This window comes from Toxotes jaculatrix, chromosome 8 (assembly GCF_017976425.1).
Source record: "Toxotes jaculatrix isolate fToxJac2 chromosome 8, fToxJac2.pri, whole genome shotgun sequence".
NCBI classification, from domain to species: domain Eukaryota; kingdom Metazoa; phylum Chordata; class Actinopteri; family Toxotidae; genus Toxotes; species Toxotes jaculatrix.
Genome location: NC_054401.1, coordinates 1451691 through 1475435, shown reverse-complemented (window position 1 = coordinate 1475435; position 23745 = coordinate 1451691). Strand labels below are relative to the sequence as shown.

The 23745-nt window shown below is 44.6% G+C and overlaps 1 protein-coding gene across 4 annotated transcripts; it reads right to left on the bottom strand.

The window, feature by feature from the left end:
* On the bottom strand, positions 1 to 23521 carry bcan (brevican). Of its 4 annotated transcripts, none has more exons than XM_041044399.1 (18): positions 22317 to 23521; positions 21927 to 22176; positions 19899 to 19980; positions 18944 to 19105; positions 12808 to 12890; positions 11106 to 11498; positions 9920 to 10094; positions 9312 to 9439; positions 8572 to 8865; positions 7415 to 8302; positions 6197 to 7024; positions 4963 to 5214; positions 4147 to 4251; positions 3865 to 4023; positions 2786 to 2868; positions 2534 to 2678; positions 2269 to 2451; positions 1 to 1934 (listed from the first exon to the last, which is right to left on the bottom strand). In XM_041044399.1, the coding sequence occupies exons 4-18, from the start codon at positions 18952 to 18954 to the stop codon at positions 1801 to 1803; spliced, it is 3861 nt and encodes a 1286-aa protein (XP_040900333.1). In that variant the 5' UTR covers positions 18955 to 19105; positions 19899 to 19980; positions 21927 to 22176; positions 22317 to 23521; the 3' UTR covers positions 1 to 1800. The 4 variants fall into 4 exon arrangements, with proteins under 4 accessions (XP_040900333.1, XP_040900336.1, XP_040900334.1 ...); XM_041044402.1 differs by having other exon boundaries at positions 4963 to 5211; XM_041044400.1 differs by lacking the exon at positions 19899 to 19980.
* Positions 23522 to 23745: the final 224 nt, after the last annotated feature.

The window sequence follows — 23745 nt, the reverse complement described above, 5'->3', positions numbered from 1 at the left end:
TTTTATACAGTTAAATCAATAAACAACACATAACAAGAGCAAAGATTCAGACTACATTACAAAATTACATTTTATTAATTCTCTTTTTCATTGGACTCATTTTTACTAAATTACTTCTACTTGTACATTTATATGGTATGTGTTCATTTTATCAGTGATTAACATTTCCTGCTTTGTTACTGTCAAACAGTCTATTAGAAACACTGCTTCTAAAACTAGAAAACAGCAGATGAGCTTTGTTGCGTTAGTCGCATCATCAAAGATATTTGTGTTTCCTCCTTGATGCCAGAAGCAGAGCTGTCATTCTGAGGCCAGTGCAGATCTACAGACAGGATACTGATCAGGACACTGTATGCCAAACCATTGTACAGAGTCTAAGAGACACCTGAATAAAAAGCACCAGAGCACCAGAGTCAGTGAACTGCATTCTTAAAAAAAGATGGCCTGTGTGCACAGAGAGAAGCAGGTGCTTCGGCTTTTAACCATCTACTTTCCTGTTGGTATCATCTAACTAAAAAAATAAGAACGCAGTTTTCTCTTCAGGAGACGGACAGTAACTGAATCTCCGGGATGCCTGTGCCTGGAGCCGAAATGAATTCATCTCGATATCTGCTGATGTTAAAGATGCGCTTTCTTTTAAAGACTGCCACACAAAGGCATCCCATTCACATTACCTGAGGTGGCTGAGGTTTGCTCTAATTTCAGGTGTGATGACGGGCAGGAACTCTCCGCCGCACGGGTGAATAATTCAGGTTTCCTGTATGGAAAAACCGAGTTGTGCTGGAAAAGTTTAAAAAGTGTGTGAAGCTTGACACACAACAAGAGCGCACATCTTTTTTTTGAGAGTGCAGACAGTGGGAAATGAAGGCTGACTGATGGCCACTGTTCTTACAACGCTCTCACAGAGAAGTAAAAACAAGATGGTGTCGGTGAATGTCAGACTTTTCTACACGTCGAACTCATCACGAACAGCAGTCTGTTACCAACATGTTAACATAATGCAGCGTTTATGGCAGCAGCAGTCAAATTCATGAAGTCAGCGTTGTCTTTGAACAGGCTGGTTTTAATTTCTACGACCTTTATTAAAAAAAATAAACAGCTATGTTTAGTTATGAAAAGGCTGTTGATTGAGAAAGTAAAGAAAACTATAGGTTCACTATTCTCCTCACAGGTAATTCTGCTGTGAAGGACGCAACTTGTTTTCAAAAACTCATTTTTAAATAGTTCTGGATCCCTTAACCCCTCATATCATTCCTATAACCTGCTTGGTTTACATTTAATTTGGTTTATTTAGGGTCATTTAGACTAATAAAACTTACATTTACATGATTAACTCGCACTTTAAGTACGATCAGATGGGTTGAGATGATAACTTGGGATTAATGTGCATTTCCTTAACTGGGCCCAGGTCTCTCTTATCTGCTCATATGACAGTTTCATGAGAAAGTTATTTTGGATGCCGTGTTTTTTCCAGGGATATCTACATCAGCCAGCAACATTTTTTTTTTGTTTGTTTATCTAGCTGGTCAAATCAACACGTCCATCTCAATCTTACAGAACTCTTTAGAAATCCTTCACTTTTTCCACTCCTGGAAAACACATATCATTGCACATTTTTCCAGATTTTCCGTGATTGTAGGAACGTTTGTTTGATTGATATTTCTTTAACATGAAAGATTAGTTTTGTACAGTTTAACTTAATCTAGGAACTGGGCTGGAAACTCTTTTAAGACTCAAGACAGGTACGAGCAAGGAGAGGAACGGTATCTAAAAAATAAGAATAATAAAGTCACGATGGCTTTACACATTCCACTTAATGTCCCAGAACAGCGGCGTTGCTTTCTCTGTGGCTGCGCCCATGACCTCCATGACCTCCATGACCTCTTCATGCTGGTGAGGAGGTGAGGTAACTGAGTCCACTTCCACTGAATGGGCTAGAGGAGGGAAAAAAAGCAGATTTAATCATTTAGTTTACTGTGGTGCTCCCAGTCTTCTTGCTGTGCACTTTTTATTTTATGTTAAATTTATCACTAAGTACGAACATAACCTGAAAAACAGAATATTTTTGGCAAATAAATCACCAAATAAATATTCACACTTTTTATTTTGCCTCACTTACCCAGAATATTCTGTCTCTTATCAGCCACTCAGCCTCCTCCTTATGTATTTTTGTGATTTAACTGAGATGTAATATTCATGTTTAATACGAGGGATTAGTTCTCCCATCAGAATCCTCCAGGGCTCAGAGAGGTCAGGAAAAGCACTTACTTGGCATGCATGTAATCAGAGGCTGCTCCCACTGGCCGCCGGGCAGGCACTTGATCACAGGATTCAGTTTCTGAAGAAAACCGTCTTCACAGTAGTACCGCACCTTGGTGTTCGTCTCGTAACGCAAACGCTTCTTCCCAAAAACTTTAGCAGAGGGAACCTGAGGGGGCTCGCCACAGGAAGCTGTTACATGGAAGAAAAATAAAGCTGCTTAGATCCTCACCTGCTGAGGTCGTTTAAATACAAGACGATTAGGAGAACTCACAGACACCCTTCTTGCAGGTGTAGGACAGGTGGTAGTTGCATGGTACATCGCTCCAGTGGCCGCCGTCGTGCCACACCATCACCGCGCAGTCCTCCCCGGACAGGAAGTAGCTGTCAGGCTGGCCTTTGTACCAGTTCTCATAGAGCTGGCACAGAGAGAGGAGGGAAGATTACAGCAGAGTCACATGAAGGAAAAAGCACAGCAAAAAAATTCAGAAAACCTTTACTACAACGGAGTCTCAGTGAAACTCACCAGAGGGTTCCCGTCTGACCAGCGGAAGTCTCCCTCAATGGTTCTGTCATTTAGTCCAATCCACTGATATTCTCTGTATTTGTCTGAAATAAACATTGGAAGACATGAGTGGAGAGAAACTAAGGCTGGAGTCACTGTATCACAGCTACATGCAGTACATGTGGTACATAAAGATGTATATGAGTCAAAAGGAAGATCAGATACTTCAGATCAAATCAAAAGTCAGAGAACTGTGAATGCAGGGAGCAGAGTCCTCTCTAAGACCACATTATATACTTCCCTGTGTAAAATATGCTATACTAAACATTCTAAAGACCCGAGTTATTCAACCCTGCATCTGACACTCTTACTAAGTTGACTGATTTTGTAAAGATGTTGCCTTTACTGTCGCTTACACAACAGTTTGAGTATCAGTGTGTGCGATCCACAGCAACTGCCTGCACTGGAACACTGCCAGAGGAATGTCAGATAAGTATCTCATCACCGTGCCGCCAGACAAAATACCAACTTCAACTTCAAAACCACAGCATTTTGTTCAAATAAAAAAAGAATGAATGAATGAATAAGATAAAAGACATGAAACGTCACTGTTGAGTCTTGTCTGGAAAATGTTGAGGGCTTAAAACGAACTCTTCGCTTTTGAACTTCAGTCTGACTCAGAGGAATGTTCGGGTGGAAGATCACTGGTTTGATGTGCGCTGCGAGAAACGCGGCACGACGACGAGCTGCTTCGGTGTTCCTGCGTACACTGTCAGCATCCTCCATGGTGTTAGCTAACTGATTACAAAGGTCAGAGGTCGGCACCAAACTATCAAGCACTGAAAAACCGAAACTGGAAAACAAAGCAAGCTAAAGAAGAGTGCTGTTCTTTTTGTGAAGTGTGTATGAGATGTTAAGACACACTGGTGAGCGAGAAACGTCACTGGCTGAACCAAAGAAAGGCATTTTCTCACAGCACCAGTTCTACACTGTAAACAGCCATTTTCTTTCTAACTTGTTAAGATGAACTCCACGTCTGCTTCTTGGGCTCCAGTTACATCTAACTCACAACATCAGGTGAAACCTGCGTGGTGCTTTACCGTTGATGTAGTCCTGCTCCTCAGGGGTCATGACAGAAATCAGATGTCCGCCACACATCCGGCAGTGCTGCTCAGCCGCCTCCCAACTCTGCCTCTTGCTAAAGTGACGATAGCAGAAGCCCTGAAACTTCTCCCAGCCTGGCTCGCACTCCTCCAGGTCTGAGACACGGGGGATGAGAGAGGGGAGCAAAACAATGTTTTTTGAATTATTAGAAAGGTTTTACTTGTATGTGACAGATTGTGTGTCTGTGGTGCAGGTTTATCAAACAGCTGACACTGAACCTGTCTGGCACAAATCTCCTCCGTAACCAGGCAGACAGAGGCACCTCGCTGAGTCACCGTCGACACAAGTGCCTCCATTTAAACAGGGGTTTTCCAGACAGGAGTCTGCAGACGAGAGAAGATCGTGAGAGCAAACACATTATTAAATATATTCATTCCTTAGTATCTCTATCAGATGTAGTGATAGAAGAGAAATAACCAACCTAGCACATTATTATTTATTTCCTTTAATCTGTTTGTCAGGAACCATCATTGTCATACTTTGTACCAGATTTAGCAAACAGCTATTTCCCATCTGAATGGGTATATTTTATATTAGTATATTATATTATATTATATTATATTATATTATATTATATTATATTATATTTTATATTAAGTTTTTTAACACCAGTTTTTTTTTTTTTCTTGAGTGTAAGAAGCCAAATTCCCTGAAAAGCAGCAGAGGGAGCTGTTGCTTCAGGAATAGGACACACTGCTGACTCACTGAAGGCCGTGCTGCACTTTCAATGATAAAATGAAGTTTGGGTGTTAAAAACAAATATTACTGAAACAGTATCTTATTACTTAGGCAACAATACAGTAAATGTGAGAAGAGTTGGATTCATTTCATGCTTTAAGTAATTAAACACTGTGACTACAGCGGCATGAGTGAGCTTTATATTGTAAGTCTAAACTTTCTGTCTTTGGTCTTTGTGAAGCTGAAGAATAGAACTGGTTGCATTCTGTAAACGAGTCAGCCTGAGCTGCTTCGTCGCAGCGTGCAGTAAAGCCCTCCCTGGACTCTTGTTTCTGTCAACATCAAACATGCGGCACCTGAAACGCCTCCTTGTTGCACAGCAGAAACTTTGGCAGCGGGCAGAGAGGCACCCATGACCGTGTGGTCCTCCTCATCGGTTTTAAAATCGTCTGGGTGAGAGGTGGGAGCACTGATGGTCACATCATGAACGTCTGTGGTGAGTGACGGACTGCAGATCTCCTCGTTCTCATCCGGATGTCGTGCACACATTCTGACTGAGGGCTCGTCTGTGCCGGTCTCCCCCTCAGGCGTCTCTGATCCGTCTTCTGCTGAGACAAAAGACAAAAGTATGTCACTCCACCAGTTTCATGCTGATTATGCTTAAAGTGAGAAAACACAAAGGGAATGTTTAGTTATTATTATATGAATTATTCCAAATATGAAGAGAGCATTTTCACCTCGAGGCACTAATTTCAGCACAGTGCCTTCTTCACTCATGGCTGGTGTTTGTGTTACTGTTCCATGAACAGCATAGCAATGTGTCTAGGGAGCTGTTACCTGAAGAACCTCTCTGCGTTGCTGCTTGTTGGCAGTCCATGTGGCTGCCATAAAATCTGAATATCGACCGTGAAACCCTCCAGGAAAAAGCTCAGAGTGGCAAAAGGTGCTGAACCCAGCCCAGAGTTTGTGTAAGCTGTCATTTTATTTGGGCTCTCTCCAGCTCGAAGGTTGTTTGTGGTTTTTGCATTTGGTCGACACCAGCTAAGATGCAGCTTTACAAAAAAAACTGTGCATCTAAATATACAAAGGCCAGGAGGGGGTCACATGGTAAAGAAAAATGATTGTGATTAGCTTACTAATATGGAGAAATGTCTATAATAAACAATGCAAACTGAGCAAATGATTTAACTTTTGAAAGAGGCTTGCTGGGCATGCATCTGGCATTTGGAATGAAAGCGAGGAATTATAATTCTCTCAGTAATATAATGCAGCATTTAATTGCCATACCAGCCTAATGAAAGCACAGACTAATAACTACTGTCAAACTGGGAAAATACTCTAAGATCCCATATGCTGAACTCAATAAACTGAAATTACATCCACTGCAGACGCCCACATTATACCTCACAACACAGATTTTTAATCAGTTGTTGCTCGAACATTTAACCGTTCACTTTTTTCTTTTGAAACAAAGATTGAGGAGAAAAAGAAAAAGCTTCAGTCATAAATTTTTAAGAGACCTTTCAAACCTACAGGTTACGAGTTTGATACCCAGAATAGGTTTTTGTTGGAGCAATCCTTCGGACTCACCATTAATGCTGCCGGTGGTGATCTCCACCACGACCTCTTCCTCTGTAGAGACATCCTCAGGTTCCTCAGCGATGGGAGCGCTGTATTCGTGATCAGAGCGAGACTCCTGCGGTGTGGAGGAGGAGGGCTCTGGTTCCCAGTCAGGTGTGAGGGTCAGATGCGGGATCAGTGTGATTTTTCCATCCGATGCAGAAGACGCATCAGTGCCAGCGTCAGCATCAGTTCCTCCTGAAGCCGGGTCTGTGGAGGCCGTTGGGTTTGTCAGCAGAAGCTCGGGTTTCATCTCTGGGCTTTCTCCTGAGGATTCGCCTGATCCCTCCCTGGTACCTTGTCCCCTCCCCTCTGGGTCACTGTCTATGATATTTTGTGTTGTGCTGAAAAATACTTCAGGGCTTCCTCCTAATCCCTCCTGTTCATTTTTTTCCTGGATGTCCTCAAGAGGTCCGGCTCCAGACGACGCATTGCTTTCAGGTATGAAGGTGATAACGTCTGGGGAGCTGGCTTCAACCTCCACAGAGGGAGGAGACAGGGTTACAGATACCGGTGATGTCAACAAAGTGACAGGATCACTGTTCAGGACGGGAGAATCCACACTGGAGCTGGAGTCGTCTGTGGCTGCGATAACCTCTGCTGTTGGGATTTCTGCAGGACGGACGTGTCCACTCTGCTCTGCTGGATCGTCTGGTGCTGTCTCCTCTGAAGTGCTATTGAATTCCTCGTCTCCGTGGTCGACTGGGATGGAGCACTGTACGGTCACAGCTGAGTGATCCTGAGCAGAATCATCACCTGCATCTTCTGTTCTGAAGCCATTTAGTTTGAAAAGAAGACCTGCATAAGAACAACAACAAAGGTCTTAGAAAATCTTCTTACATATTAACTGTCCCAGTTACAACTTGTGCAATATGATGCAATGACTAGACGTTTACTTTATATACTAAGGATATGTTTGTGGCCATGCCAGCAAAGTTAGTCTCATCCTAAAGATGGACTCTGGTTGACGTTGGGGATCTACAGTATGTTATATCTGTAAATGTTTGCCCTTATCAAGAGTGTAAGAAGATTTTTATTTAGTATTGGTATTATTTTATTTGTTTGTTTGTGAAGTTGACTCTCACAGGGTCACAAGCAGTGGAGGAACCTCTAAAATAGCCTCGATACTGTAACCTGAATGCTGATGAAACATGAGGTGCCCATGTTTAATATTCTCTGTATACTTACTGGGATCAGTCGTAGGGACCAGCTCGGAAACAGCAGAGACGTCCACAACAATCAGACTCTGAGTTACTGGGTCTCGTGTTTCCTCATCTGGAGGAGAATTTGCACTCTCCTCTCCAGACTCCTCTTCGGTTGGAAGGTTTACAGGCGTAGTGGAGTGAACATCTGTTTCCTCAGTGTGGGGTGAAGTAATAACCACAGATGCCTCCTCAACAGTGCTGGTGCTGGACTCTTCTGGCTGCCCTGAAACGTCATACGATGTGCTCGAGGAGACCAGTTCAGCTTCTGAGGTAGGTTCCAAGTGGACATCTGGAGTGTGGTCCTCTTGTGAAACAAGCAGCTCCCCCTCCTGATGCACCTCTGAGGAACTGTTGAGCAGCTCGTTTGCATCAGCTCCAGATGTCTCAGGAACATGAGTCTGTGACGGCTCTCTGCTCGCTGAAGTTGAACCATCAGCTGTGGGTAAAGTGGAGTCTTCAGCAGCAGTTACTGCACCATCGGCCTTTGGAGTAGCTGTTGGATGTATTTCATGGGACTCTTCAGGATCTGTGCCTGGGTGTTCTTCAGGTGCTGGCTGGTAGGACTCCGGGTGGATGGCCTTCTCTGCAGGCTGCTGATGCTCAGGCGGAGCGGCGACAGGCTGATGAAGCTCCACTGTGAGCAGCGGCTCCTTGTCATAACACAGCGTTGGGGACTGAGCCTCCACAGGGACCTGTTTTACAGGACTGACCGTCTGGGCGTGTTGCACCTCTTCGCCTCCCTTTGCTGTTACCTCGCTGAGGCTGACCTCCTCCTGGGAAGGATTAGTTAAGAAAACAATGTCCTGACCAATGTCCTCCGGCTCAGTGGCAAGAAAATCCTGAGGAGATTCAGTATAAGGGCTGTTATCGCCTGGAATTAAGAGCAGAATTGGAAAATGTTTTTTAGAATGTCCAAGATTTTACTGGACCTGTTCCTAATACTATTAAACTTGGTTGAGAATTTAACAAGAAAGCTTATTTGCATGCTAAAAAGAAGAAAAGGCATCTGTGATCTTCATCATTGGAGTTAACAAGTGGGCACCTTCAGGTTCACCTCCTGAACCAATTACAGTATTTGTGGTTATTTTAGAACAAGCAAAAATACATTAGACTAAAGCAGTTGATACCAAAGTCTCTTACTTCTGAAGCAGTAGACATCGTGTCGTGTGTGAGCCCCGGGGAAGCCCGTCTGGTTGCTGTAGCGATAGACGGTTCTGACCCCAGGTTCTCCGCCTCCACAGCGTTCTCTAGGGGTGACGATGGGGTACCGCACGCTTCCGTCTGCCAGCCACCCCGGACTGCAGTGGTTCAGTCCATCATTCCAGGCCGCATATAGCTGAGCTGTGGTGGCCAGCTCAGCGCCGTGGCTCAGACAGTAGGCCTTGGCCTCCCAGAAGGTGAAACGCTGGGGGGCGGAGCCATGGAACACCTCACCTTCACACAGGGATACAGGTGTTGGGTTTAAATGATCTTCAGATGTAAATACATATGCACATACCAGTCGGGGAGCTTTTCCATGGCTCTCCAATAATGGCCTACATACACAAACAGCCAAAATGGAGTAAAACCTCGAACATTACGCCCATACGTAAAAACTGAGTGTCACTCCAAAGCAGCAAGCATTAATGTGCTGCTATAACAGCCTCAGCTCTTCTGGTTTGGGGCTTTCCACGATAACCTGGCTGCAGGGATTTGCTCCCATTCAGCCACAAGAGCATTAGTGAAGCCCAACACATGTTGGGTGTTAAGGCCTGGCACAGTTTGCATCCATTTCATTCCAAAGGTGTTGGACAGGGTTGAGTTCAGGGCTCTGTACAGGCCCTTCCAAACAAACTGGGAAAATGGAGCTGGCTTTGTATGGGTGGGGGGGGTTGTCTTACCCTCAATATTCTCCACATAACAGTAGACGTCATACAGCTCATCAGGCTCTAACAGCCCATAGTTCCTCACTCCTGGCAGTCCATCCATGTCCCCAAAACAGCCCTCTCTCGGCATCTGAATGGGATACCTGTAGAAAGAAAGGACACACGGCATTGAAACACCGAGTACCTCTTCGTCTGTAACGGCAGCTCTCCAACCATCACACTTGTTTGAGCTCTTCTCTGAGGGAGTGTTGAAGTGGGGAGAGATGTTTGGTTTGAGTTCAGATGAGAACCTCTCAGCTTCTTGATGGTCTCTGTGTTCTGATTTGTAGATGTAGAGAGCGTATCAAATGTTAGCTGGCTGAGTGGTCCACTGTCAGCCCTCCAACCTGACCGGCCTCCACCCTGGATGCTCCCCCAGCCACACAAACAGCAGCGAGTCAGTCTAAGAATTTAGTGTTGTTGTGTGTGCGGAGCTGCATTAACAATCTGGGCTGTTGCCAAACGCACACTGAGAGTCCACACAACCCAAAATGCAGGATTCTCTAGCTAAGAGCCCACTTGATCCAGTGGAGAGTGTAGATGTGTCCTGTTAAACACTGAGCCATTTTCTCTCAGGTCCTCACCTCACTGAGCGGTCTGAGAGCCAGCCTGCATCACACTGCTCGTATCCGCTGTGGTAGGCGGCCAGGAGCTGCTCCGGAGAGGCCATTTCAGCACCGATGTCCTCGCAGGCCTCTCTGGCCAGCTCAAAGGTAAAGGCGTAACGGCTGGATGCATCACGATAATGGAACACCACCCCTGTAAAACCCAGAACGAGAGCTCTGTGAATTCTGGGTCCCAAATAATAAATTATCTCAAATAATAAGATATCAGAGTCAGACTTCTTCTGGACCTGTGGTTTGATTGGTTTGGACCAGACCGAGGGGAATAAATGCTTTATTGTTTGTGTTTACACTGACTTTTTACAAACAAACCAAGACGAGTGAACACAATGACCAAACTACATTTGCTGGTCCCTGCCCTCCTCGTGTTTCTTGTCCAAGTATGTTTTCAACTGCACCTCCTGGAATCTGAGTGTAACTCTGGATCTTCTGCCGTCGACATTAAATGCAGCACTCAGTTCCTGATACAGCGGCTCACAAATGACTCTGGTCAGAGAATGTATACTCTGTTACGTGGTTGGCATTGAATGAGGCAGCCATTCAGCACAGATGTTGAGTGTGTGTTGCGTTACATAGATACAGGAATACGATGTTTTCTGTTTCCAAGAAAACAGTTTGACCTCGACCTCCTTCATCGTGCTGTGTGTTGACTCGCCTGTTCTGTCAGTGCCATCGGGTTATTTTTATGCCGTATTCTGATGTTAGTTTTTGTAGAAAGAAACAGTCCTGGTGAAAACTGATTACATGTTGCTTTCAGCCCTTTTCTCTCAGTGTGCCTGGGTCAGATCTGCGAGCTGGCAGCACACGGTGTCGTCTTCTGTTTGTTTTCAAACTACAAACCAGACAATCATCCGGCAACACAAGATGTTCGCTAAGAGCACACGTTTTTTTTTTCACCTGACAAAGAAGAAGGACGTGTGTGTGTGTGTGTGTGTGTGTGTGTGTGTGTGTGTGTGTGTGTGTGTGTGTGTGTGTACACAACAGCCCTGCGGTGAACGCTAACTTTGTAAAGCTCGTTCAGGTTTTGTTGTGATGAACCTACAGAGAATTATCAGTTGAACCTGTATTCTTTACATTTTAATATACATTTATTATTTATCCACTATACTGTATCTTGGCATTTTGATCTGTCATGTCTGGTTCTAACCTTTGACCTTGACCTCAGCCACGTCATCAGCATCCTCTAGGCCCTGCTGCACCTCGCAGCGGTAGAAGCCGGTGTCGTTCTGCCTCAGGTTGTCCAGCCGCAGGGTGAGGTCAGCGGGGGAGTAGGCGTAGTTGAGCAGCGAGGCTCGGTCCTTGTAGGCCTCGCTGACTCTCACCCTATCTCCCCGGGCCACCAGGATCTCCGTGTCACGGCCATGAGTCAGGACGCTCCACTTCACCCGTGGGAGAGACAGCACGGCGTGGCGGCCGTTGGTGGAGGGGGATGGCGGAGGGTGGGCCAGGGACACCAGGCAGGGTAACGTCAGAGAGCCACCCAGCACGGAAAACACAGGCGAGGAGGTGGGAATGGTCACGTGGAGAAGCTCTGAATCATCTGAGGAGAAGCAAGCTTAGGTGACATTTTGAGAAATACGAATATACATGTATGTACAAGTTCTTGATGAGAGTTAAATGAGAAGTTTGATACCATCCTCACACACTCTATTCCTGTGGCATTAGTGACATAGATACATCTATACATACAATTATTAGCCAAAATAAAACAGGACTAATGTTAATATCAACAATCCTGATATATAATATATAATATTTCCCATGTTCACTCTGCAACTCAGCAAACCGTCAGAGGAAGGCCTTGAGATGTGGTTAAAAGCTTCGGCGGAAAAAATAACAAAAAAAATAAAATAAATAAAACCACACACAAGTGAATGGAACTTGGGTTAAGAAATTCTTTGTTAAACTGATATTTCCACGGTCGGCAACGATCCTTCAAACTCAACACCGAAGAGCTGCCAGGATATTTCACTCTGTGGCAAAAAATTTAAACCTCACTACGAATGTTTGCACCAAATTTCACGGCAGTACATTCAATATACTGCCTTCCCTGGAGCCATGCGTGGCTAATAACACCACATGACATTGTGACAAAACGCTGAGGTGGAAGAACAGAAAAATAAGTGAAAGGAAGAGGAGGAAAGAGGAAGCAGGTTATTGGTAAATCAGTCGTATTTATAAAGGAAAAACTTTCTCTGTCAATCAGCTTAAAGCTCGGCTGCTCACAGGACTCGGTCATTTTTATCCTCCATTTCCTGATATATTCAACTTTTCCAGCTTTGCAGCAAAACCCTGTAACCAGCTATTAGAGCCAGGGCCTGACATTTACTATCAGCATTGGACTACAGGCCAAAGCTTTAATTGGGTAGAGGTGATTGATTACTCACCCGTGAAACTGTAGGCATGCACACTTTTTTTCTGCTGCCTCATATCACAAAATGATGGTTTGATATCTGCAGGAGGTTTGTAGGGTTGTTAGCAAAGCACAAGAGTAGTTCTGTCATATTGCTGCTGTTCCTACTCGTCACCAACAGAGGTCAGTCATTCTGAAAACATTTAGTTTGCATTTTCCCAAATCAACTTGTCATGAATACCAAATTATAATGTTACAGCCAATATGTGACATCTCTCGATGCTCTCAGTACCTGATTTTCTGCTGGGACACTCACACGGCCTTGAAAGTGGCTTCCAGAATGTGAATGTCAGCAAAAAACAATGACAGAAAATGATTAAAGAGCTCCTCCCTGCCCTAAAAAGCCAGAGGTCACGTGTGATTTAATGGAGTCCTGGGTGTCAGTGGTGGATGGTAACAGTGAATGTGATGGCGAAGGGGAGGGAGGGATGCATACCTGAGTCATGGTGGGGGGTAGAGGACGACGGCAGGGCGAGGAAACAGATGGCACACAGCAGCACAGGCAGAGGAACAACCAGTCTGCGGATAAAAGACAAGGGGGGGGGGGGGACAGAATGAGGACAAAATGTTTGAACATGAACATCACAGGGAACTCAGGGCATTTTAAAGCACACTCTTTCATTTACTTCAGAATTTCCTGTTTTCCCTTTCCATCATAGCTGCCATGAACACACACACACTGGTTTACTTTGACTCTGTTGCACACACACACACACGCACACACGCACACTGTCCACACACCGGCACCAAATGTGGATTAATCCGCCAGTGAAAATAGTCCCCAGCACAAGTGCTAGTTTTCTTATTTTACTGTATTTGCAGGGTCCAAAACCCAGGAGCCCACTAGTGAGGTCCGACAGCTTGGTGGGGAACAAAATGTTGGACCCCACAAGTTTAAAGGGCTGAGGGTTAAGACTTGGGTTTAGGGTTCAGGTTAGAGTCAGGCTTAGGTTAGGGTTAGGGGGAGGGGCTGGGGAATGCACTGTCAATGACAGATCCCCACAAAGATAGTAAAACAAGAATGTGTGTGTGCGTGTGTGTGTGTGTGCGAGGGGGCAGACAGACAGACTCGGACAGACAGAGGGACGGCCTGTGTGTCCTTGGAGCTTTCTAGCTGCTGTGAGTCAGACTTCAGGAGCTGCAGAGTGTGAGCTGAATTCTGATTCCCACAGAACTCCCCGGAGGGTCGGACTGACGCCCATCCTCCAACTTAACTAGATCTACCATTATTACCTCTCCTTTCACCCTCGAGTATATTCACTCCTCCTTTTTCCCTTTGACACCCTGTCTTCCTTTGTTGTTTTATAATCCTAATTCCCCTGCTACCATCAGTTAAGAGCGTATTTTTTTCCCGCTTGTTGATAACTTAACTTTTCTCTACTTCACAACAGCGCCTGACAAACATGCCGCCGATTTATCTCAAACTGTGATTAGAAAAGCTTTGATCTGACAAGAGAAAATCTCTGTATTACAAAAAGCTGCATGATTCGAGCGCAAACAAATGGTAGAGATGGATAAAACTGTCACAGCCTGATGGCCAAGAAATCTCCAGCTCCACACAAGCACATTCAAGGAGCCTCACACTGCTTGAATGTAAATCCGTCCATGCGTAGAAAACATCTCTCACGGCCAAATAAAGACGTAATGTTTTAATGCTGCTTTTTTACATGAACAAATGTACACGACAAAGACGGGGAACGCACCACTGTGACGCGGAGCATTACATCCTCGTTTTCAAAAACTGAAACTCTAAAAGTCGGAATAAGTTGGTCTCCGTAGTTAAGTCTGTTTTTTGAATATTTTAAAAAGCCAGACACATTTGCACTGTGAGGAAAAGCTCCGCCTGTCTGCCAGGAAACAGAATCACTAATGGAGTCAAAACTAGAATTACAGCCTCACAGTCAGACGTCCTCAGTTTGTGTCCATGTCTTAATAAAAGGAATAAGAGTATTTTTAGCGTAAACATTTTGAAGTTTGACCTTGTGTTTTACAAGGTCACAGTGACTTTGACATTTGACCTTTGACCACCAAATCCTAAACAGTTCATCCTTGAGTCCTTCCTGAGATGACACATGAGAATGGGATGGACAACGGCCACGGCTGTCGCCTGTGTGGAGGCAACATAAGAAAGTGACGCTTCTGAAATAAGACTGAGGACGAAATCCAGTGACTGAACCTGCTGTATGTTTACGTGGATTTTACAGTAACCGAGTTACAACAGAGCACGTAAACATGTTGTCTGGTTTCCTGTGTAACCTGATTTCTTTTATACAAGCAGCCTGTGGGGAGCAGAGAGGAAGACGGACGCTCCGTCTCAGCTGAGGATGGATGTTGGCATCTGAGTGGAAAATCAAAGACATCACAGTTATGCCACTGAGCTCTTCCCTTTGAGTGAGAGTAGTATTAAACTTGCAACGACGAAGGAAATTAAAGTTTGTTTTGTGGGTCTCAGCAGAGACACATTTCTAATCAAAACAGGATTAATAAATAATCACTCAAAGGTCTTTAATGCCTAAATTTGGCTCCGTCAGTCCAGAATGAAAGCTTTGAAGACAGAAATGCCACAAGGGATAAAGCTGGCCGTTCAAATCGTTCCACTGAACAGAACTGTAGACACTCGCATCTGTAAGATTTTAATAGGAAAAAAGGTTTTAAAAAAAACTGAGGCAAATGCAATGTATCTTCAATACCTTTTAAAAAACAGAAATATCAGCTACAGCTCTCAGTTTGTTCAGAATGATTTGATCACGAAGCTTAAACGACTGCGGAGTGCACTGATGACAGCTAACTGATCAGACGTTCAGGGGATCATGGCGTCTGCCTGAACGAAGCGACAGAAGAAAACATGATTCAGCAGAAGTGAAAGTGGAAATAACATCACAACAAAGTTTGTTGTATTGTACTAATCCAGTTCATGCAGTGTGTAACGCTGAGTGATGCACACAGCAAATTTACAAACTTTTCAGAGCCATAATATATTATAACGCTTTCAGTCGGCACAGAAGCTGCATTTGTGGTTAGTAGGAAAAACAAATGTTTTACACATTAATGAAAGACACACGGGGGGTAGGAAGTTTAAACCGGGAACTTTTATTGCCATCTTCCTCGCTCCCTCATCTCCTGTCATTTCACTCTATTGTCACCATAAAATAATTCCCCAAAATTCACCAAAAACATTTTCCAGAAAAAGAAGCTATGATTGGCTGAGTTTCTGTGACTGGCTGAAATAACATCAGCTTTATCTGCAGATAGAAAAGAGTAAATATAAATGAGCAAACTGTCAGCCTGTCAGCTGCCTGTCACTCTGGTTTCAGTTCATACTCACATCAAGGAAATGGACAAATTTCCCATAAATCCAGTGTCAAACTGGTGCTAATGTTCAGATCCTACAGTCTCTTCATTTTCAGACTCATCAACAATCTGTCTCACTCCCTCTTTCTGAGACACACACTGTTCAGAGACACAGAGAGACAGAGAGAGAGAGGTGGCTTTCCTCTGGGGAGGCAGAGCAGGCCAAGGACGCATCCCAGGCAACATCACAAGTGCAAAGACAGTGGCTGAATAGTCAATGACTTCACCTTGAGGGAAACGTGGTGGGGGCCAGGGGAGAGGATGTTTGACCGCTCAGTTTGCCAGGAAAGGTCATCTGAGGCCACGGGGGGGGAGGAGGAGGAGGAGGAGGCGGGGGAGGGTGAACTACATTCTTAAAGAACTGCACCAGCTTGTTAAGACTTTGGCCCATTTGTCACTTTACCCAGCGTGTGATGTGAGCGCTGGTGATCCGGCGGATAGCTCAGTGATTAACACACGCTAACATTTTAGCATGCGGCACACGAGTCCTCACACCCGCACAACAAAACAGGTGGTTTCCAAAAACATCAGATGGTTCTACTCCGTCAAGTGTTGGGTTCATACCGAACAGATACAGAACTGAGGATTCAGTAATTCCACTGGTGATTTGCCAAAACTAACTTGGTTATTTTCTGGTTAATGTTCCAGGTTAAGAACATTTATCGATGTATCACTGAAAACTGTGATTTAATGAGGTGATTACAGATCTAAACAGATCTAAACCGAATCTTTGAGTCTCAGTTTTTTTTATAACCTAAACTTGGAAGGACTTGATAAACGATTAGAGAGGATTCTGATTCAATAAGTGGATTCAGTACACGATCCAGAATCAATAAATACAAAGGAAGCTAGTGACCTCTACTATCTAGACTTTCACCCACACACAGCCACAACGCCAAGACCACCCCAAACCCCCCCCCCCCCTCACACACACACACACTGTACCCCTCTGCTTTCTCAAGGCAAGAACCACCACTGTTACCCTGCTTTTGCCCCTCTTCAGCTCCTCCATCATACCGGCCCACCAGTCCCACATCGCGCCACCTCGAATGACTCGGTCTGCCCATCTCCAGGGGCAACCCAAACCCCCCTGACAGACACAATCTGACAGGAAGCAAGGAGCAGCCGGGGAGGGCTGGAAACAACGGGGACCTCTCGGAGAATAGGGTGGCACAAAGGAGGAAAGCTCTGTACAGCGTGACTGAGAGCTGAGAGAGACGTTAAGTTCACAGGAACGATCTTTAACGATTCGCCGGTCGGCCTCAAGCAGCAGCCACGTCTTATTAGCTGTTATCCACTGACTCTGTGCCGGACGGCAAAGCTTGTGACAAAAGCCATAAGTTACAACACTATGGCTGTTAGCTACAGCAGCATTTAGACTGTGTGTGTGTGTGTGCGTGTGTGTGTGTGTGTGTGTGTGTGTGTGTGTGTTAGTCTGTGAACCATAAGCTGATTAGGCTGAATTGCTGTGAGATATAAGGGCTTATACCTCAGACAGGGTGACAGAAAAAACAACAGCACTGGTCTGCACTCGTTATTTAGTTTGAGTCACATTTCAGAGGAGCTGCTGGAAACGTACTGCTGCTGCTGTGGAGACGCTACACCCTCTGAACCCACGGTGCAGCAACCACAACAGCCTGCATGACCTGCTGCCCCCACTGAGCGCCAGCGGCACCATCGGTCACTGACAAACCAAGCTGGTAAAGTTTGAAACTAAAAGCCACCACATGAAAACTACACACACATGTTACAGAAGCAGGCGTCTGTAAGGAAACTCAGAAACGTCTCCCTTCATTATTATTTCTCACTGCTCAGCTTGATTACACGTCTGAAAAACTAAAGCTTTAAATTTCTAAAGTAAGAAAGTTTGGTGTTTTAATGGAGTGAGAAGTGGAGTGAGAAATCATGTCCAGGCGAGATTTAGAAAAACTCATTCAGGACTTCCTTCCCTTCCTTTTCCAGCAGGGTGGACTATTATAACCGTCTCTTGTCTGGTCTTCCGTTCCCAAAAAGACAACTGCAGCTCATTCAGGATGAAAAACAAAAGGACTGAGCTCATTACTTCTGTGCCTAAACCTTTACACAGCCTTCCAGTCACTTATAGAATAGATCTTGTGCTTCCAGTGAATCAGGTAACAAAGTAATGTCAGTACTTATAAACTTTTCTTTCTGTATTTTGGAGGATTCAGCAGATCTGAATCCTGAATCCTGTTCTTACCAACAGACATCGTTTCCTCAGCTCTTCATTGACTAAACCTCTGCTATAATTGTAATTAAAAAAACCAAAACAAATGCAGAAATGCATCAGACCAAACATTTCCATTATAACTCAGAAGCTGACATCAGCCCTTCAGCCCTCTTCATTTTGATTTCCAGGAACTCCACAGGTGGATTTCCAGAGTACAAACCTTCCCATAATACCAGTGGTGAAAAAAGCTATGAGGCTTCATGGTATTTAGTTTTTTGTATTTGGATACTCCTATGTGCTGTCATTAAAAACTCCAACACAAGCTACTGTTCATTCTAACGTGTTTCATGATGGACAGACGTGTGCTCAGTTACCTCCATTACTGCATCATCAAACTCTCCTTTAATGATGGAACTTGTTTTTAATGTGGTGCTCACAGTTCTTATTTCTCATGAAGATATTCCCAGAATACAGATCAGACTGAACATCTTCAGTGGAACTTAACCACGTTCAGCACAGTACATTTAACCTGTACTAACATATAGTTCTGAGGTACATGATGATTATTTCTATTTTGGATTCTACTATAATACAAGTCAGAGGGCAATGCTGTATTTTTATTACACCTGTAGATACAGAACTCTGAATAACTTTATAACTTCAACTGCCCAACAACTTCAGTTACTTCCACCCTGATCATGTACAACATTAAAACACTGTGTACACACTGATGAACCACTAATAACAACCCAGTATATAAAATAATTACCAGTATAAGACTGTGAAAGGAGCCAGTCTGCGTCCTGTGATACTCGGCTCAGGTGCAGGTATGTTTTCCTGCCCACGCGTTTTCCCAAACACGGGGAATGTGTGTGGAATCGCACAGTGATGCTGCAGCAGGTGACAGCTGATGCTGGCAGCGTTACTCCGGACGTGGATGCGCAGAATCATCGCGCGTTTCTATTTATTTCGGGTTATTAAACTGGCACCATTCAAAGATAAAGCAAAGATCAAACAGATGTTACGGACTTACTTCATTTTCATCAGACTCGACTCTCGGTCCCGGTTTTCAGAAGTTGTCCCTCGCGTCTCCGTGAAGACCCCGGACAGGTGCAGGTCTTATGCAGGTGCAGGTCTCTTTTCCGACCAGGATTCCTCCAGAAGCCGCGAAACCGACCGAGACAGAGGCTTTGACCTATGTCCGTCCAGACCGCCAAGAGGAGAGGAGGCGAAGAGAGGAGAAACTGGGATGAAGGCAGTGTTAAAGCACCAACACCTCCCCACTCCTCCTCCTCCTCCTCCTGCTGCCTGGAACATCATAATCCCTGATGAGGTAGAAGGACGCACTGATGGGCGAACAAGCGAGGATCAGAGAGGACAATTATTAATTATCTTTCAATTTTCCGTCAGTGAATGAAAAAGCAAAGAGCCGCAGCCTGAAGCAGAGGTCCCCAAACTTTTATCTCTGCGGTGCACTGCCCCCGAACTGAAGATCACCATTAAAGCTGCAACAATGGACTTTTTAATGGCCACTAGGGGGCAGAGGAAGCCCACAGCGAGGAGACATGTGCTCTGAATCGGGGCTTTAATGTTTTTAAAAACATCAGCACACATCAAATTCTGTGAAAGTTTCACATGAATGGTCAGTTTGTCACGACAAGCGACTCCTCTCATGTTACACACAGTTTATTCTTAATGTAAAAATACTGATTAGCGGAGCTTTAAATAATAAATGAATCTCTGAGCTCTATGAATCTTACAGTGGGGCTTAACAGCATTAACTCACACTGAAACAAGATGAATCTACCTTTGGGAGCCTGAACGCCCTCTGGAAACGGCAAAACCCCACAAATCATAGGACAGAATTACAGTTATAGCTCGTTCAGTTCTGCCTGTTCCTAATTTTATGATGCATTTTAACCTAATCTTGAAACTTCTGTAAAGTCTGTCCCTACAGGAGGAACATTATTGATCCCAGACATACATACAGATTTCCCCCTGGGCAGAGTAGGCTCCGCCCTGCTCCGATCCTGCTGCCAGCCCACACGGTGCTCACTGTATGTACAGCATCTGCAAAATGGACAAATTCCTGATGGCTTGGCAGTGGGTAATAAAAAACGAATTATGTGCATGTGGCTGATGCTGGGCTATGACTAATGTGTGTGATGTGTGTGTATAGAAGGGGTAATCTGCAGAGTGTAGGTGCCCAAAAACTTGACCCAGGGGGTAATAAAACCCATAAAATCCATATTGTACAGCCTAATGAGACCAACAGTGCTCTTTCAAGTAATTCAAGGTCTTATTAATACAGCAGGTGTACACTTAATCCTCTTTCGTTTCAAATGTCGAGAATAAAATTGAAATCCACAGCACAGAATGACGAGTCAGAAAGGTCTGTGTTACAAAGGGGATCAGCGAGCCAGAAGATGTTTCCACTGACATTTGTTTTTCAGACGCGAAGGAGAAAATCTTGTTTTTAACATATTAGACACAACACAGCCACAGAAGAAAATCCAAAGCCTCTTTTGGGTTTAAGCTCTGGCTTTCACTTATGGAGCTAATAACAGGGAATAAAATCAAATTATTCACATTATTGCCCAGGCACAAGGAGATTAAGGAGGGATAAACCGTATGGGATAATCTAGACTAGGGAATGGATTAAATCACATGTTGCTTTGCAATATTTTTTGCTCAACCCTGTCTGTAAGTCCAGGGTTGCTGCAAAGGTGAGTGAGACTCCAAGTGATCACTAAAGGCCTCAGTTTACGCGCACGCACGCACACACCTTAAGGCACCGTAAGCAGCAGTTACCCAGGTGTGCAGAGGTGTGAAACAAGGCTGGGTTTGGTCCTCTCTCTCTCTGCAACTCTTTTCTACAACAGTCACTTCTCATGAACACAATCCAGTGCATCACTAAGAATGCCTTTAACGACAGACGGTCCCAATTATTGCACCCAGGGTGAAAACACACAGCAGACACAGGTGACACATCACATGACCTGGCTGACTGGGAGATCGTTCAACATCGGCATGAAAGCCTGGTGAGATTTTATCAGTTGACCAAACGTTAACATGGCACCATCATCGTGCTCCGTCACTGTGGAAGCAACCAGGAATAAATAAACAGGATGTTGGAACATGGCAATGCTGCCAAAAACAAATACAAGCACCTAAAAACCTGTCAGTAATAAAAAAATAATAATAATTTAATGCCACAGCAACCAAAATAAAAGTCAGATTTTACTTAACTGTCCTTTCCTTTGAAGGGTCAGTACAACAAGGGGTTAAGTGAGAAAATGTTCCTTTATAATTTGGGTGAACTGATCCTTTAAGCACAAGCACAAGTGCTGCATTCAACAGCCAGACCTCAGCAGCCTTTAAACAGAGGGAAGAAGAATTCAGCAGATTTAAAGCCTTTTTTTAAACTCGGTCCTTCCATGTTACCAAAGGCTTTTAATTATCAGCCAGTCCCACTTTCCAGATTTCTACTGTGCCGTTTTTTTCTCCCGTCTTCTATTGAGGATCTAAAAGACTGTGGAGTTCACGGCTCAGGAACTTCCAGCACAGGAGATTCCACTGCCTCCCCTGCCAGCTACTTAGACTGTGCCCATCAGATGCTTTGGCATCCTCTGTGGTGATTCTGTGGTTTTCAGCTGCCTGTTTGTCAGCAGACAAAGGACAGACACAGGACTTGTCTTTACTTCAGGACACTACTTACTCACTTGCTTCATTCCAGGAACTCTTGCAGGATAATGTTGAATTCCTTTTCTAATAACAACCAAACCTGCACAGGTGCCGTCTAAACTCTCACACTCACTAACACCTCCCTCAAAGCTCTCGACACTTTCGGCTGCACCTGATTTGAAGCCAGAACGTGCTGCTGAATGTTTCCTGTGAGGTTTGGTGCATTTCCTCCTCTTTAAGCAGCTGCTCTGTGCCAGCAGCTGCGTCTGGTGTGGCTTTTTCAGGAAGGACGGCGTGCTGTATCATTAATGTGACAGTGCTGATTTTCTCACCTTTAAGGACAAACGTTTGCCAGAGGAGACAGAAAGTGGAGCAGCTCGAGACTCAGGAAGAACGGTGTGTTTACACCAGCGTGCAGGATGGTCACTGGAGTCAGGTCCGAGGAGAACCAACCCGATGACGCCGCGGAGGAGCTCTGTGGAGAGGGGCTGGTCACAGAGAGAACGGGAAATTAACAGCAGACCAGGTGGTCCCTGGTGGCTGTTTGTCCAGTCAAACATCTGGTCCTGGTCCTGGTCTGTTCTGTCGGTATCAAAGTGGCAGATGAGTTTTTAGAGGTGGACAGAAAAGATCAAAGGTCTGATCAAAGATCTAGTGTAGTCCATGAAATGCCTCAGTCTTAGAGCCACGGCACCAAGAAGGAAGATTTTAAGTAACTATACCTGCTGAACATACAGTCATACACAGTCCCACAGAGCTGCTAGCACGGCTGTAGGTCCTCTGCTGTTAAATGTGTAAACAGAAGAAATCTGAAACCGGTTTAAATGTGAGGAGAAAACGTGTGTGGTTGTTAAAGTTGTCACAAGAACACAACAAATGAGTTTTTTAGGATTTCTGAAACAATTTAAGACAAATGTTTGTATTTGACTGAGCTGTACTGATAGAGAGAGATGAAAGATGAGAACTGATATGAGGAGAAATTCACACGAGATCATTTTCCATAACACAAAATTCGCTATTAATGTGGATAATCTGACCAAACAAAAGCCTTCAGTGTTCATTTCACTCAGCTGAGTCAGACAGACTCAGACATCTGACACAAGTCAGCCTTCAACATCAGGAAAATAAAAAAACAACCAAACCCTCAGATGATTTCCTGTGGCAGGGGGACACCCACAGGAACAGCCCGGCAACAGATCTGTAACAGTCCTGCGTGAGGCGCTCCATACAGCGATGAATCAATGAATGTGTTAACGATCCATTCATATTAAAACACAAGTACTGAGCTGAATGCACAGTGGAACAAAGGAACTCGTCTGACTTTGCATAGGAAACTGGTATCCCTCAAAGAAAGCACCTCCATGGCTGATTCACCAGAACTGATTGGACAGAGGTCAGATCACCAAGAGGACGCTGGTTTTATCAGCCACCATGACGAGTAAAGAGCCTGTGGGAGGACAGATATGGAGAACATCGGGGCCCCAGCTACTGTGGAGGTCATGTCCTCTGTGTTCTGGGGGATGTGGGAGTTTCAGCCGGCTGCGAGCTGGTGCTTTCATTTAGGTGCAGCATGGAAACACTTTGCCAGGATGATACTCACTACATCAACTTTGATTCTGAAATTTAAACCTGTGGTGTTTATGAGTTTACGTGATCCTATTTTATTGTTACATGAGGAAGTATTCTGTATTCTGTCCCACATTTTCACTTAAAGACAATTAAAAACCCCAAAACTCTGCACTGACACTTGACACATGATGAAGCTCCGTTAGAGACAAGCTGAAAGGACACTGTGGTGGAGTGAGAGCGACTCTGGGTCGAACGCTGTCCTGGAACAGCTGAGCTGCTGCTGTCAGTAACACTCAGCCTGTGGAAGCTTGAAACCGATGTTTTTGGTGTCTGTGATCATTGATGCTGATTCAGTGACGCACCTCTGTTGCCGGAATGAATGAATGAACGTGACTGCCCCCCAGTGGCAGATGCACCTTTTCAAACAATGAAAACCCTGAGAATGAATTTAACTGTTGAAACTCAAGGTCACAGAAAAGTGTGTGACCCAGCAGTTGTTCATGTTCGTCTGGAGCATACTCCTGTGATAATATTGGAGTTTGAACTCTCAGGCAGCTGGTAGACAGACGATCTACACATGAT